A 17,850-nucleotide genomic window follows, 5' to 3' on the forward strand; every position below is an offset into this window, starting at 1 on the left:
GACAGGACAGAGACAGAGCTTGGAGTGTTTGTACAGAGGGGGGCGAAACTCTGACACTTTGCTCCTTCCAGCATAACTGCTGCCTCCCATCAGTAGAGCTCAGCGGTTTGCTGTAGTGCACCCCACCTCCCTCTCCCTCCTCCCCGCTCCCTTTTCTTCCCTTCCTCCTTTTTTTTTTTTTTTTCCCTTTCTCTTTTCCCCCCTCTCCCCGAGGTAGTTTGCTGATGTGCAGCCCGGATCATCTTCTGGCAGCACCAGCGGGACCGGGGTCGGTGGCGCGGCGGTCGGCGGGCGCGCAGCGGGGCGCGGGCCGGGCGCGGAGCTGGGCGCGGGCAGCAGCAGCCGCAGCCGCCGCCTCCTCCGCGGGAAGTTTGGCTGGGTTTTGACAGAGGCAAGGGGAAGCCCTGACAGACAGGATCTCCCGGACTGAGTCCACCCCCTGCGCCCACCCGCACACCCAGCGACTTTTCCCCGGCGAGGGGGCGGGGGGGGCAGCGACGCTCATGCTCCTCACTCTGTGTCGCACCCGTCTGACTGGGGCTACCTAGGGAGCACCGTCTCTTGGAAGAGCCTCCAGGTGGAGAAGGAAAAACATACCTACCTTCCCCAAAACCTATGGTTTCTCCATCCCTTACCCTCCTTTCCCAAGCCGGCGTGGACAGCAGAGCCGGCCGCCTAGTTCACCCTTGCCCTGCTCGCCACCTCTCCGCCCGAGGGAGGATGAAGATGCTTTGCTGGAGGATGGCACTGTGGCTGGCCGGGTGGACTGTCTGCGGGAAGCCTTCTTCCTGCTCTGGCCTCGATTATGACTACACTTACGATTTCACTGAAGAGGATAAAGCCGAGGCGATAGATTATAAGGATCCTTGCAAAGCTGGTAAGTGACTTCCACGTCTAATGCAGCTCCCCGCCCCCTCCCCAGATGGTGACTTTGTCTCGGCTTTATTTACGCGGGGTGCGTGTGGGGGGAGTCCCGGGCTCACCTGCTCCCTCCCGGGGCAGCGGCGGCGAGCGCAGCCGGAGCCCTGCATCCAGCCGCCCTCGCTGGGTGAGGTGCCCGGGACCTGCTTTTCTGGGACTTCCCACTTACTTCCCTACGGTCTCCGGCTGGGCTGGGAGAGGCGCGGCGGCGGGCAGGGCTGGACCGGCCGCCAGCGCTCCGCGGCCCCGGGGGCGTCGTGCCGGCCGAGGAGCCTTCGGGTCGCGGCGCCGCCGGAGCCGCGGAAGTTGCAGAGAGCATTTCGGCGGGGCTCGAAGGTGTCGAGGCGGGACTGCGCCCCGCAGCACCAGCCTGGGACACGGAGCGGCCGGCTGGGCTCCGCCGGAGGGTGGCGGCTTCTCCTGGGGCCGTCCCTGCCCGCCCCCGCGGCGGGAGCGGGTGCCGCCTCCGCCTCCCTCTCGCCTTCTTCCATCCCAACCTGTCGCTCCCCGGCCGGACAACCCTTCCCGTGGGCCGGAGCGGGCCCTCGGCGCCGGCCGCCCCGTGGAGGTGGATGCGATAAGTGCGGGAGGGTTGCGCGGGGGTGGTGACTATCGGCCGGGCTTTCAGCCCGCGCGTCCCGCTCCCAGAACCCGGCTGGTGGTGCTGCGCGCTGGTGTTCCACAGCCTGTGCCCTGGTGCCTCCCGCCTGCTCAGTGCCTGATAGATCCCTTTCCAGACTGTGCGGGAAGAGCTGAGGTACAGCCTCTTCTCGCTTTGTACAGTGGTTTTCTAGAACGTTTGTCCTGCTGATTTAGGACTGCAGCCTCTTTAATGTCATTTACAATTCTTCACCCATTAAAGTTACCAGTAACAAGAACTGACCTCAGGAACCGGGTTCACTGGTATTTCAGTAGACATGTGTATCTCGGTGATGCTTTTTTATCCTCCCCAAGGTGTTATCAACAACAGTGGCTGTCCATTCCCAACAGCTCTGTTGTTAAACAACTGCTCAAGTTTTCTAGCAGCCTCCTTTGCGTTAATTAGTTATTTTACATTCTGAAAACTAGTTCAGCCAAAGGTTGTGTTCTCTATATCTATGTGGTTTTCTTTAATTTATTGAAGAGAATGTGTGGTGTACATATATGCCAAATATGCAGACGGTCTGTTTTTCTAATCACAAAAATATTTGGTTCCTAAGTGTGAATTGTTAGGTCTGACTTGCTTACAACTGAAGAATGTTCAAGTTCAAAAAGAACAGAAGCAACTGCAATCAAAACATTATTTTTCCCTCAATTAACACTCACAAATAAGTTTAAGTAACTGGTCATTGTTAACCTGAACTCTTTTCTTCTGGCTTGTAATGATTTAAGAAGATTCTATGCATCATTTCATATAATGAGGGATGCCTGTTTACTCTCAGTTTGCTGTGGGATTCTTGTTTCATAGTGGGAATAATTAGCAATTATAATTCATGATACTGAGTGTTTTGAGGTTATGCATGAGAGAAAGACAACAGTAGGAGACTGCAATTTGATCTGCATTGCCAATTCTCTGCCATCACTTTGCCTGGAGAAAGAGGCATTTGTTTGGAAAATTTGGCCCATGGAAACATTTTATTGAAGTTCTTTCTTGTGCTGCTTAGGGACAAGAGATAGGTAGGTGTATGAAGAGTTACCTGTGTGTGGCTCCTCATAGTCTTAAAAGTTGTCACTTTGAGGATGTCTATCCAGTAAAAAGGCCTATTTTTTTTTTTTTTTTTTGCTTCTTAGTGTGTGATAGTTCTTCAGAAATGAAAATGCACCTCAATGCTGCACACTGGGTGTGTACCCATCATTTTTTAATAAAAAATTGAAAGCTGTATATATCAATGAAACTGATCCTCCAAGAGTATTTCCCAATTTACTCTTCCTGCTAGACTTTCCTTAAAGGCTCCATTAATCTCAGCCTGTAAAGTGCCTGATCAAAGATGCTGGGAGCAGCGGGTGCTCAGCCTCTTTTAGCAGCACAGCCCAAGGGTGTGTTCTCCCTAGGTCAGCTCTTATCGTCTAGGGTGGGTTTTGGGCTCCCAGGAGTAAATTTACTGATCTCTGCCATGAGGTTGGGTTCCACAGTGAGGCCCTATAGAAGGACAAAGCCAGGCTTCACACTCAGGGGTGTGAGATGTTCACACTCAAATTGGTGTGTCACTCTATGCACAAGGAAACAGGATAAAATAAGAGAATGCTGGCTGAGATAAGGTATGCGAGCTTTGTAGATATAATTAACACCTGCTTTTACTGCATCTTGAGGGCCTGCAGCTGAGCCTGTAAAAGTGCTTTTCCTTTAAGCTGTTCAGGCTGGTCAGTTGGGTCAGTGTTTTCTGTTAGGAACCAGATATAAGTGAGCTTCTGCAGCTTAGCAAATGCCCATAGTAATTTATGGTTTTACCTAGTTCAAAAACTTCAGTGATAACCAGTGCAAATCTTAGCCATGTTAGAATAATTTGACCTACCCCAAATATGCTGATGCAAGATTGTTTCACCTGTATTTTCAAAGTTGTTTGCATTCAAATTTTCTCCAGTGAGTGGTGTTTGCTGCTCAGTTTTTTACTGAGTACACTACATTTGCAATCTTGTGACAGAAAGCACTGCACATGAGGCAGTGAGATCCATAGTTAGATGAAGTTATAATTCTTTAGCTCCTTATAGATACCTATTTCTGTTGAATAAATGTTCTCTTGCTAGGTCCCTTTCTCCCTGTTTTATTGTGAAATACCTGAAGGAGTTTACCAGAAACACAATGTGACAGCCTCTGAGGTGTTATTTATGGGGATTCTGTGGGGTTTTTTATAGGTACTATATGTGTGTTTTAACTTTTTCACAAGGAAGGGATCATTTTAGTGAACGTGCCTAGAATCACACTGTTGCTTTGACTTAAAACTCCCAGGAGCAGCACAGTGCAGGATGCTACAGAGGCTGAAAAGTACATTTTCTTACAGTATTTCCAGCTTTGTGAAAAATCTAGAGATAACAGATGTCTGTCAGATGCCCTGTGGAACTAGGAGGTGTTTCTGGAGCTGATGTTGACATTTGCATCTAAAACAGCAGCTGTTTTATGCAGCAACCCCAAAGTACAGTCTCAGTAGTAAAGCCAGCACACTGGGAGCCCTGGAGCTTCAGGGAAAAGAAGGGCCTGGAGAAGTGCTGTGGTGCTGTTGGGAGACAACCATTGGAAGGAAGCTGTTGACATTGTGCAGAAGAACTTGATGAGCTGTGTGGTTTCCCGTAGGTTTGTCTGCAGACCTTTAACCTGTGTGTGAATTTTGGGTCACGCTACTCCTCCTTGCAGCAAGAATCCTGGCATGCTGTAGCAGCGGGATGTGATGTAACACGGTTTCTGTGCTTCTGATGTCTCGGATATTTCCTTGTGTCTCTCTGCAGGATATTGCCCTCAGTGTTTACCGTTGTGAGTTCAAGTGTAAGGCATTCTTAGTTCATCTTCAAGATGTAATTTGCCAGAAGATGTGAAACCAGGAATGCCCTACTAGAAGGACATAGATCAGCATTTGTATAATCAGATATCATTCCAAAGAAGAAAATCCTGGGTTCAATTTCAAGGGGCATCACCAGACTTTTTAGATTGCAGCATGCACCTGCATTTATTTGTGGATTCTTGAAGTTTTTCTTTTTTTCCTATTCTTGACACAGTTTATGACTTATTCAGGATATCTGCTGAGAAACATAGAGAGTGAGATGGCTAGAAAAATAATTTCCCATCCTCTAATATTTGTTCATAGCCTGCACTAAGTTGATATTCAAGGTTTTTTGAAGGGTTTTGTTTTCTCAACAACTTTGTTTTCCTAAAACAAAGCAAAGCAAATAAAAAGGTGGGTGTACTCTGTGTGGTCTTCCAATTAAAATACCATGAGCTGTGGGAGATTAGGCAAGAAGTCAGTTCTGTTGTATAGCTACAGTGCTGAGGTCTGTTTCAGCCTCTGGACAGCTGACTGTCCTCAGATAAGTCTCTTTTAGCATTTCTTCTGTGAGGTATTTCACTTCTTAAAACAAATGTTAAAGATTTGGGGAATAAGCTTGAAGTTGAGTTCCTTGGGCTATTATTTTTCCCTTTTGTGGGCCTGTTTTTAAGGGGAGTTTCTTTGCACTAGAAATTTTGTCTTGTACTAGGAAAAATTCTCCCAAGGAGAACGTTGCTGAAACTTTTACAGTTTTCACTGCCATTAGCTTGGATTACTCCCCCTGCCAAAACCCAGTTAATTGGGATTTTTATCCTTTCAAATGATGCATGAATTGCTCTTATTTTTTATCCCCTCAGTGAAGCTAGATAAAAATGTCAAAAAAAAAAAGAATATTGTAAACAAGCAATTAAATTTACGGCTTTATACCTTGAAAGTTGGTTAGCATGCAGTTATTTGACTAAGAACAAATTCTGTAGGTATGTATGCCTGCCTGCTTGAGAATTAGAGAAAAATAAGACAGACTCTCCTTATATGTCTATTTCTCCCTCCTGTGAGAATCTAAGGAGCTGGTTTGTTTACTTTGCACTTTTAAAAATAACAATAATAATAAAAGTTTGAACTGTATGTAGCAGGGAAGTCAGTATTTTCCACATCACTGAAGCATCTAACCTAATAATATATTTTATTAGTAAAATAGCTGAGCAGGAAAGATTGATGGTAAATGTTGAGTACAATTATTATGCAATGTCATCTGTAACTGCAGTCTAACTATTGTTTCCTGATCTTGTAGCAGCAGCTTTCTATACTGCTCCATTTTTATTTTAGTTCCCCTCTTATGCTCTGGAACGTGTGTTCTGTTGTAAGCATTCTAATTGTGCATTCTGGTAATAGGAGAATTCTTAAAACCTCTCATTCTATATTTTGAATCTGTTGCATGATTGACAGAACTGTGACTGTTCATGTAGTAAATGCATAGTGTAGGCAGCTGAAAGAGAAACAAGTTTTCTGAATAGTCTTCCCAACTGGTTTTCATCCTGCTGTGAATAAACTTATAGGGTAAATAAAACTATCGACAAATTTAGCTTTTAAATATTTTTTCCCCCAGAATTCTCCACCATTACTTTATCTTTTATGCCCTTAAATGTAGTATCTCAACATTTTGAAAGAGATTTGTGAGAACATAAAAGTTCTTTTCCTCCTCAGCTTCCTGTAAAATATTAATTCAGTGTGAAACTCTGGGAAAACTACATTAAATGAATATGTTTTGTGTTCTAGCTTTGTGAATGTCCTTCCACACCAAAGGCTCAATTTCATGTCCAGACCACTTTCCATAGGCGTCTGTTTCTGGGTACATATCCGGTGTGTCGAACGAATGACCTGCAAGGAGCAGTGTTACATCACTGCAAAACAAGTCTAATTGACAAACCTAATTGAGCTTGGAATCAGGTCCCCAAGGCAACTCTGAAACACTCACCACACCTGGATATCTGCATTATGTCATTCTGATTGCCCCTCTGGACAATAGGGTTGATAGGCTTATGACATAATTTCATTCACTTCTTTTGGGAGAGAAAGTCACGTCTGTGGTGCATGGTGGTGACAGATGGTCTGTGAAATGGAAGAGCTGTAAGACTGAAGACTTAACTTCTGGTTTTCACAAGCACAGTGGACCTTGTGGAGAGGAAGACTTCTTTTTTCCCTTCCTGGATGCGTTATAGGAGTCTAAATTTTATAACAGTGAATGAACAATGGAAGAAATCTCTAGTCTTTGTTTAGACAAGATGTGTTTATGCTTAAACTGAAATAGCTTTTTATAGTCTGTCTTTCAACTTAAGAAAAATATCTAGTATTTAATTTTTGGCTTTAATATGTATCTGTAGAAAAGATAAATTCTAACAGCAGTCTTACAGAGCAAAATAATGCTCTGTAAGACTGCTGTTAGAATTTATCTTTTCTACAGAAGTTTTGGCCTTTCAAAGCTTTCAGTTGGATGAGCAGCATTTCATCGGGTTTTTCAGAATTTTCTCAGCCTCTAGGACCTTTCTAACCTACTTGTTTCAGTCATTAGTGAATGCAGTCTATACCCCCCATTCTTAACCAGAAGCAGCCTCTCTCCACCTCCCTACTACATCTCTTCAGAGTAACAGAAGTGAAAGTGTGACTAGAGAAATCTTTGCGTATTTTTAGTTCTGTCTTGTCAGGATATTTTTCTTGGCTGAGAGCTAATGGCCAATCTGTTAATGTGTTTTAATGCATATTCATTCTTTGTGTCTGCTGTGTATATCTTCTACTTCTTTTCCTATAACTTCTTTCATTGTTACTATGGCAAGTTTGCTTGCTTCTGGATTCCCTCTCTACTGAATGCACTTTTCACTTGTTTTTCAGCTTTTCCTTGTGCTGCCTGAAAGGTCTTCTTCTCCTCCCTGTTTTCTTCCCTCAATGTGTATTCTCTTGCTTACAATTATCAGTTATTCCCTCCAAATAGAACTTCTAGCTCTTCATCAGGCTTTCTGTAACATTGTCCTCTAGTGCTTTGATAGCTCTGATAGAAACTGGGCACCTGTGGGCACAGCTGGAAACGAGGAGAAAGATGAGTGGGCTGTGTGTGACCAGCATGTTCTCAGAGTCCTTGTGCTGGATGCTCAGTGGGCTGCAATGATCTGTTAGGCACTGCACAGCCAGTCCTGAAATAGCCAGCTACAAGTGTTTACACAGAAAGCATACGTGAACCTTCTTTCTCTGCTGGGCTCCCTAGCTTGGGCTACATAAATATCAAGATTTGATGTGAAGACAGTCCCTTGCTGACCAACAGGAGCAGGAGTACTCTAAGCACTTGAAGTGTGAAGGTTTTTTGTTTTTACTTTTGTATAAATAGTAGCTCAGCAGAACAGGTTGAGCTGGACAGTGTGGAGGCTGTGCTGTGGACATATGCAGACAGTGCTGGTGTGTGACCCATGTGACTGATTGCTCCTGCCGGCTGCTACAGAGGCTGCTCCCCCTCAGACACTCCCAGAAGGCTTTTTTTAAACTTTTGGATTTTTGGGAGAAGTTTTGCCCAAATAATGGTCTGCAAGTGCAAATGTTGAGGAACTATGAGTATCAGGTGTTTGAAAATATTTGAGCACAATCAGACAGCTCTTACAGAGCAATAACGCTCCAAAATGTAGGTTTGTGGGTTTTCTCTTCAATATTACAAAACAGAGATTCTCAAGACCAAAGTGCCAAAAAATCAATATTATTCTAAAATAACTCCTAATTTTTTTTCTTGAGGTGTGTGAAATACGATGCCTGATAGGATATGCAGTGTTCATTAAAGCAGTTTCTTTGCTATATATACTCTAATGATAAAAAGGTCCATCAATAATTGACTAGAATTGATTTTGAAGTTTTTTCCTTCATTTTGATGGTCATAAGTGGTGCCTGATCAGGAAATAATCAGCAAAATCAGGACACAAAATTGCAAAGGAAGTATTTTTATTGTAAAATTAATTTTCAGCACATTTAAATCTGACTTTGAAAATTCTCTGTCTTGCTGTCCTTGTGAATTTCTTGTCTTTTCCTACAAAAATCGAATGGCAGAGACACATTGCTGCATTTGAAAGGTGCCAGTACCTCTCCAGCCACGTTGTGATTCCCGGATATTGTAAATTGAATGGTAGAACTTTAGTGTCAGTGCTTGTAAGAAGTGAGGGGACAGGGACATCAGCTGGGGAGGTTGTATCACAATAGTTGCACAGATGAATTACATTATTTTCATGCTGATAGCAGCAGTTAAATATATTTCTAATAACAAGTGTAATTGTTATCAAACAAAAAAAAAATACATTTTATTGGTGTCTGATATTTTAATAGGTGCTAGTTAGGTGTGTTCTTGCTGTCATGGGCACTGTAGCACTAAAGACTTTCAACACCTTTCCACTTTCCCAAAAGTTGATAAAGAATTTTTCTTAGGGCACAGTCATTGTCCAAAGAGTGGCCAAAAGGCAGAACTTCTCGTGTTTCCAGATGATATATTCAGATAAGCAAAGAAAATAATTTCAGATGGTTCTTATATAATATCAAGATTTATTTAAACAGTTTACTTGCAGAGTGAATTATATTTGCTTTCATGAGGAGTAGTTTTAGAACAACTCTGCGGGTGTGAGAACATGACGATGAACTGCCCAATTTCTCCATCTGGTAAAATGTCCTTATATTTATAACAAATTTGCATACATCTTCTTTTTCACTTGTACTTGCTTTTTTCCCTTACTCAACATTACTCTTACAATTGTGCTCTTACTTCAGCTTTATTTGTAGGCAGGTTATGCCACACTTTACAACTGTTTTACTTTACAACTGTTTCCATAATTACAATTCATTGCTTGTATATATGTATAGGCAAATGGATAAATGAGGTATCTTGTGTTAAGGCAATATGCTTTTCTAATGAAGAGCATGGTGTGTTTCTATGAAAAATTGCCAGCACCATGTTGAAGGCATGTTACCCATTTTTTATGACCTTCATTTTAGTAATAGGATCTTTGAAATGTCCATCAGCCCATCCCTTTGTCATAATATAAACGGCTCAGTCTTTAACTATGGAACTCTTCAAGACTATTGATTCAGGACTGAGTTGTGGAAACCTTTTCCTGTTGTTACTGATATGCCATAACTGTATTGAGTTCTGATAACTTACAGAGATTAATCTTTTATGCTTGGAAAAGAAGTTGTTAAAGAAAAACATGTAATAAACCTTTAGGCTTGCATGGGGATTTATTTACTCCAAGGTTGCATTATTGGAAGCACAGTTTAATGAAAACAGGGTAAAAAGATGTTCAAGTTAGCAAAGAGAAAAATAAAGAGAAAGAATATGATAAACATGAACAATTTCAGAAATTATACAACAGGATAAAATAGAAGATATTTGTTTCTACTTCTATTAGTCTGTTTAATTCTGAAGTAGAAAATTCAAAACAGAGACTAGGAGATGTGGGGATTATATGCAGCTTTTTTTAGATTGAAATCTGCTAAAGGATTCCATGTAGTCAGTATTTGGATATATGATACGACATTTACATAGGTAGCAGGGGTATCTGGAGGGCTGATATTTAGTAATGGTAACAATAATGATTTTCAAGTGGATATATACCTCAGGCTTCAGAGTTCAAGCCAGTATTTAGTAGCTTGAAACAAGGATGAACCCCAACATGTGGCAAGATTATGCTGTCTACCTAGTGCAAATTCTTGTTTCTTTCTGTGAAGCAGCTGGTGGTGACTGCTGTCAAAGACAGGACCTTGGATATGATCCAGTGTTGCAGTTCCTTTGTTCCTCAGCCCTCCCTAAGTGCTATTTCAAAAACTCATGTCTTGTAGCATGCCTAAAAGATAAATGCAATTTAGCTATTTTGGGATGTGAATGAATTTCAAAGCTCAATATCACTGTAAACACACTGACCAACTATAGCTGGTGAAAATGAATATATGTGGGCATAGAAGAAGAAAACTGCATTTAGCTGTGTTTGTAGATTGTCAGTTTGGATCCAGTGGAGCACTTGTACACATTTATCTGTAAACCCCATGTGTGCACACACTCACCTGACTACCTTAGGAGCTACCATGGAAGCATGTAGTTCTACATGCCTGTAGAACTATCTATAGAGGCTCTTTGAAGTCATGTGTACGGATTGTGTGGGTGCTTTTCTTCTTTTTGCTTTTATCCCACTTATAAATGCCAAGGTAACTTGTCTGTAAATCTGACCTAGAGGCCATTGGACTCAGTGTGAGTGTTTCCAGTTACTTTAGAGGTACTGTTTATAGGTGAATAAGTAATAAGCAGAGCTGACTAATTCACTTCTGTGTACTTGTATGCATGTGCTCACATGCTTTGCAGGCACATCAACGAAGGCACTTGGATTTTTGCCCCAGTTTCTGCAGTTGTCATCACTAACACAAGACTATCATGAAATCTTGCATTCAGTGACCTTGTGATTACAGGTTCTTTCTTGCTGGACTGGGGTGTGAAAAAATCCAGCAGCTTGAAGAGCATCTGATTCTCTCTTTTTTCCCTTTATGAGAAGCTGCAGGATAAGACTGGATTTTGATTACTGCAACAATTTCTCAACCTTTAGACTTAGGTTTCTTCCTGTCAAAGCTGAATACTCTATTAATTGGGCAATCTGATAAATGGCTCAAGATGCTGATAAACATGATGGTTGCAGTTGCATATACAGTTCCTTATCTGTATAATTTCAAGAAATGTAAAGGCAAAGATAAGAAGCCATTTGTTACAAAATACAGCAGGCATGTGAAACTGGTGTCAATCATGTACCATTAGGTGTAGTTTGACAAGTCCTGAAATCTTCAATCACAATCAAAGCACTGAAATCTTGAGTGATTTGCAATATCCCAAATTTAACATATTTTCTAATCCAGAGGCTGCTAGGATTAGGAGAAAGAGATCTTAGAAAACTGGGAGGAACAGGTGTGTGGAGGGATAGAATGTAAGAAAATAAAGATAGTGCTGAAGGTAGTCTCACACCTGGGAGTTGCAGCTGTACTAATCACCAAAGATTAGGAACAGGCCTGCCCCTAACAGGACAGAGCTGTGTCCAGTAAGAAGAGTGGGTTAGCTGTTTGAGGAGAAAGTTGGGGTTTATTTGTTGTGCTGTGAGGAGAGCTGCAGTCTGTTGGCTGTGCTGTGAAGAAGGAGTCAGTGCTGTGAGGAGCTGCCCATGAGAAATCACCGAGAACCTACGAGAGCTTTGCAATACGACGACAACACAGGTGTACTAGCGTTCCCGTTCATTTCTTACATTGAAGAATTAGCTAATGGCAAAATAAGAAGGGACGAGAAAGAATTTTTTTTTCCCCCCACAGCTGTGTGTAGTTTGGATGCATTGGAAAAGCTCTAGATTGTGGTATAGAGCTAAGTAACCTTACAGGACAGCCTAACTTCATGCAAATCTTGCATTTAACTACATTGTTTGTTACTTTTGTGTTTTGAAAACTTCTGTTTTCTTTCTGGTGTTGTTTCTTCAGTGTGTTGAACTTAAATCATGGCCAGAGTCAGAATTGCAGGTGATAAATGAGTCTAGATTTGGCTGATGATTCTTGTTGAAGAAAGTCCTTGGCTTTAGTTATGGAGTTTTCTGGAGTAACTAGGTAAGGGAAAGAGGTAAGGAGAAAAATCTTTCCCCTTTATGAAAAGATTAACTTTCTACAGCTTTTTGATGCTTTGATCAGTAAATTGCAGGCACAGTAGAGAGCAGTGAGAGGAGGAAAGGGGTTTCCTGTTTTTTTTCCAGTTTTTTATCTGCTTTCTTGAGGATGAAACATTTTCACACATGAAATACAGGTGAAAATACAGAAACCTAGTCCAAGCCTTTTGGATGTTTTCATTCGTAATACCTTTAATTTGGAAGAAGCTGAATTAAATATGAATTGTAGTGCTGATGGATCACAGTCAGTGTGTCTACACAAGTGAAGCATGAGTAAAGAAAATTTATAACATACGCTTCCCTTTGCATTATGGAAGAGAGCCAAACACAAAGATGCCTCCTAAATCAGTAATGTGTTTATGGATATATGCAGATCTTTTAGCTAAAGTTAGAATGTTGGGGAGAAATGCAAGCTATTCTTTGGTGCTTTAAATCAAAAATGTGGAGACCCAGCTCAAGTCATGACAATCTTTATCAACTTGGACAAAATTAATTTTTTTCTTGGCTGTTTTTTGAGATTTTTAATAACGTGTCTTAGATTTATTTGGTCTATGGTATAGCATTCCATCACCAATAATGTATTTTTACTGATTTATTGATCTAGACATTCTAGGTTCAAGTTTGTATAAGAAAATGAATAATTTCCTGAATTACTCACGCTTATAATCAAATCTTTCCAAATATTTTGTCTTTCCTAATTATGAACAAGGTCATAATTAACAGCCACAAGAAAAAAAAATCAACGAAAATAAACATAAATAGTAATCCTTAATTCTAACTACATGGTCTTATAGAAGAAGAAAAATTTTTTGACCCTTGGTTTCTGCTCACATAATCTGGCTTGTCTTCATTGACCTAAAGTATCCTAGGTTTTATCAGTGGAGAAATGTTTTTTCTCCTTACAACAAGCAGATAATGTGTCACCAAAATTAGTGAAGACCTAGATAAGATTTTGGATGCACTTCCAAGTGCTAATGAAAATAGTTAATTTTCCCATTCTTTGTGTGATTCCTCAATTGTGATTCCTTTTATGCTGTACTGATATGGAAATATACCCTTTGTACAGTTGGCTGTCCATTGGAAAGGACAATGTGGAAGATTTGCTCCTGCACTAAAGGAGCTACTGGGATTCCTTGCCCTCAAGGGCACAGCCAAACAAACACTGCATCTTTCCTTCCTGCCCTCTTGAGAATCGCTTCTGGACTTGGTTTCCCTTCCTGCTTGTTGCCTGAGGAGTCACAGGTATCTGTGTTTAAGGCTAGATAGGGGCTTAGAGAAATCATAGAGAATGGGTTATTTGCCAGGGAAAGCCAGGTAATCAGGGAAAAATGAGATGCAAATGATAGGTAAATTATACTGTACTGAGACTTCTGCCGCCATAGAGGATTTCCAGCAGAAATTTCTGGGAGGACTTTTTTCCTGCAGATCAAACTGCTCCCTGTAGTTTATCTGCTGCTAAGGACTAACTTTTAACTAATGATACACATATTGAAATTTCTAGTGGTAGTTTGTTCCAACCTCTTGTTCAGTTAAATATGGATTAATTGTTCTTGCACAGATCTTTTGTTTATTGTTTTTGGACACTGCTGTGGATTGTTCAGTAGCTCTTACACCTGGTAAAATGCCTTGGCTTATAAAGATTTTGTGTCAGGAAGTTTGTTATGCTTTTTCTTTCTGTGAGATTAGTCTAAGAAAAGGTAGCTACCTTCCTTGCAGACTTTGAATTTTGTCTCTTTGGACTGTCCTAGCTAAAATAGCACTGCCTTGTATCCTGCTGTGGAATACAGCAGATCCAGCAGGTGGGATGTGGAAGAACCTTGCGGCAATGATGTGTTACAGAGCTTGGGTTATGTTGGATAGGCCATGATGTGGACTGTACAGCAGGGAGTTATGCTCTGGGCAGGGACCCACAGCAGCCAGTGAAGGTGCTGTGTTTTGGGTTTCTTTCCCTTTTTGATAAAGTAGTGTTTTCATTTTTTATCTGATTTTTGTGTCCTGGCACGTTTATGTACGAATATTAAATGCTTTATGTGCTGCAACCTATGAGGCTGAACTCTTCACTCAGGCTGTACTTCCTCTTAGGATCTCTTGTTACTTCTAGTGAGATGAATGGTGTGGTGGTGTTCACCTTAATGAAGTCAGAACTTAAGGCTGAAGAAAAATTGAATTTAGGGTCACTTTACTGAAACTTACTGGAGGTGTATTTTTTCAACAATCCATTACAGTGAAGTCAAGAGATAACTGGGTAATTATGGTGGTAACTGTTAATTTTGGTGTTTTATCTATCTATCTATATGTGCAGGCATTGCAGTGGGAGAATCTTATTAAAATGAATTCCCAAGCATAATCATCTGTTTTAAAGCAAACAAATAGTTGTTGTTAATACACAGTAAGAAGCAGATAATCCATGTAGTTTAACCAGGCTCTTTGAATTGGGTGCAAAGAAAAACGAATTTTAAAAGCTGTTGTTGTCATTCCCCCTTTACAGTAGGAAATTATATGGAGAGAAGATGTTGTAGCAAGGGGGAGCATAGAGGAACTGTTCTGTGCTGTGAGCCAAAGGACATCATTAGGAACACTCCTATTATCTGGAAGTCTGACTTCCTGTCTCAGTTTCCTCGTGGGTCTCAATGAATGGCAGAAGTGGAACACTTTCCTTCTTGGCCAAAAACTCTGCTAAATTACTCCTTTGGCTGCGTGCCACACCATGCTCCGGAATAAATCCTGCAGCTCCCCCCTGAGTCTGGAGGGTACTTGCTGTAGTTCCTTGGGGCTGGTGGAGAGAATTTTAGGAAGTCCAGGAATACTGTAATGCTTCAGGTGCCCTTTTGTACATCTTGAAAAAATCTTTTTGTGATAGAGACCAAGCGATGCTTTGACATTTTAGTAATTTAAGCTTCCATGGGATGCTGAAGAACTGCAAGTTTGTTAGGATTTTCCTATTTGGTAAATGATTTTACTACAATGAAAACAGTGTGGCATGCCTTGTAAAATCTACCAGAAACATGTGTAAAATAAGACACTTTTAGACATGCATTCAACTAAATAACTAATTTTATATTTCTTTCCCACATAGTTTTAGCACATCAACTAGTGTTTATGTGCCAAAGTTATTTTATTACTTTTATTCCAAAGTATAAAAATAAGGTAGTAAAGATTTTGTGTATAGAATAAAACAAATTTCAGACATCTTATTAAGTGTGGTAGATGATGCATCTTCTATGCATAGAGAGGAGTTTAAAGAATTTTTCTTTTTTTTATTTCTGGTCTTTGGTACGTTTCTTTAACACCCATATAAGCCCCCAAAACTTTCAGTATCTTCTCTTAGCTCTGATTTTAATTAAAGCTGCAGCACCAAACTTTTGCTTCAGTTGTTACTATACTATAGTAACTGTCAGTTTCTATACTTTCTATTTTAACTACATTTGGCAAGTAAGAACCTCGCAGCTGACTCAAAGGAAACTTGGCAAAATATACACCATTTCCCAATAGCCTTTCTCTATAACAGAAGATATATGGGACAGTGTTTAATAAATTTTGTCTTGTTTTGCATCCAAGAAGAAATATATTCTTAGTTCTCTGGGTCAGGGAAATGCTTACCATAGTTAGTGTTCTGTATCTGTCATTTTTCATGGGTGACAAGCAGCTGTCCAGCTGGAAATGTTGGGCATACTTGGAAAAAAGTACAGAAAATGCTTAATGCCACTGGTATATTTCAACAAGAAAATATTGATCAGGCTCTGGTTTGTTCAGCTTCTTTCTGTTTTGTTTTGTCCCGTTTTTTCCCCTTTTAGTTTGTCTCATAGTTTTTACTTAGTGTGTTCCTTGTTCAGGCTTTCCTGAATTTACTCTGCATGACTTTGATGGTGTACCAGCACAGAGGGCGGTGTGAAACAATGCTTCTGCCACTGAAACAGCTGTCATCTTCATCTGTGGGGATGCAATTGTGCCATACAGGCTTGATGCTAAGGTCACTGATTTTTTTTTTTTCCAGGGGAGCAGAAGTGCTGGGTTATGCTCATCATGCCAACCTATCCTGTATCTGTCTTCAGACTCCTTTGTATAGGCAGCTAAATGCTTTCTAACACTTTTTTCTAACGCCATTGTCTGACAATCAGTGGTCCCAGCCTTGATACCTGTGCATTTTGAGACTTGGCACTAGTGGAGGCATAGTGGATGGACTTTTCTACCTGTTGGCTGCAGGAGGAAACCAGGGAGTTCCTTTTTTATGGCAGTTTATTGATATTAAGGTCATGATTTTGGAGGCTGAAAGTTGGGAGATCTCATTTATTCCCATTGCTTCCCCTCCCTGAGCAGCAATACAACCTTGTTCTTTCTGTTGCTCCTAAGAGTTCTCTCCCAGATGTCCTTTTTCTATCTTCTCCTGATTCAGAAGAAGGAGAGACTTCTGTGCCTGTCCATAGTTTTCAGAGAGACACTGCTAAGATGCCACCAAAAGTTCCTCATCCTTTGCACTCATGGCACAAAATGTAAGATTTCAACTAACACAGTGCAGAAACAATTTGTATTGTTCGTTGGGTGTATTTCAGTGTCTGTAGTTAAGAATTTCTGATTATTTTAAGAAGGTTATGTAGCTACACATGATAAATGAAAAACAAAAAAAAAAAAAACCACAAAACACCCTCCTTCAGAAGAGGATTTTTTGAGCTCTGAGGAGAGACAACACTAATGGTGCAGAAATATATATTTCTGCACCATTGTAAATATATATTTCCAAGTTCTTTTGATTCTGTGTTTATTTAATTCACTGTATTTTAATTTTTTGTGCAAGAGGAACTCCTCTCACCTTCTGTGGTCTAAATGAATTCCTATAGTTAAATGTAGATGTTCTTTCTGAGAACAAGTTACAAGGTAGCAAATTCTCCTGTTGTCCTTCAAACAGGACAGAATTTGGCTCAACTATTATTTTCATCCTAACTTTTGAAGTAAGGATTTGGGTCCAGTAGTGAAGGTTTCTTTTAAGGACTCAAGTGTATTTATGTTTTACCACTATTGCATATCATCATATTATTTAGCTGTTTACTATCTCTATTCACTATGTAACATTTGTCTAAGGATTTCATATCACATCCATTATTTACTCCGTGGAGTTTTGCTTTCCTAAGTTTCTTGTGTTTTACTTTTTTTGGTTTTTCCCTCGAAGAGTTCTCTGAGATAAAGTTTGCACAGAGTTTTTCTTGATGTTTTTCTGACACTAATATGGGAGAAAGTAGGTCTTTAGTAGACAAAGGGTACTGCCAGTGTATGTGAGGGAGTAGTGTTTCCTTATGTAGTCTGGCCTATAGATTGATTTGGTGTGGATATAGCTAGCAATAAAATGCAACATTGGTGCACCCAGTGACGTGACTGTGAGGAAAGCTTGCCAGTGCATCACAGGCTTGTAGATATAAACTGAGTTAAAAATATTCCCAAAGAGGACTGCCTGAAGGAGGTTGTTAAAGTTTGTCCTGACTAGATCTGTCAAGTTTCTGTTCAACAGCAAAGCTAGAAGAATAGCAAGAAACTGGATAATTCTCAAATTCCTATTCCATTTGTTGCTTATATAAATGACGTTTTGTTTAAATTCTTATGTATTTGGGTAGCTGTGGCAGTTTGAATTTTTTTTAGATCATCAAGTTAGACTTCATATATTTATTGTACTAAAGCATCATCAAGTCTTGGTTATAAAATGTCTGCTTCATTTGTGCTGTCAAAATGAACATAATGTAGTTACAAAGCAAGACTTCACTCTCAGTCAGCTCCATAAGGTCATT

General features: G+C 40.7%; 1 protein-coding gene across 2 annotated transcripts in view; it reads left to right on the top strand.

Annotated features, from left to right (window-relative positions):
* Positions 1-337: 337 nt before the first annotated feature.
* The window catches only part of TLL1 (tolloid like 1), a 125,557-nt gene continuing 108,044 nt past the window's right edge, over positions 338-17,850 (top strand). The window contains exon 1 of one of the 2 annotated variants that reach the window (XM_009101170.4): positions 338-877. In XM_009101170.4, coding sequence (XP_009099418.3) covers positions 616-877 — 262 coding nt within the window. In that variant the 5' untranslated portion in view covers positions 338-615. The remainder of the gene's footprint in view (positions 878-17,850) is intronic. The other variant, XM_030239410.2, reaches the window with a different exon arrangement.

Source organism: Serinus canaria, chromosome 4 (genome assembly GCF_022539315.1).
Source record: "Serinus canaria isolate serCan28SL12 chromosome 4, serCan2020, whole genome shotgun sequence".
NCBI classification, from domain to species: domain Eukaryota; kingdom Metazoa; phylum Chordata; class Aves; order Passeriformes; family Fringillidae; genus Serinus; species Serinus canaria.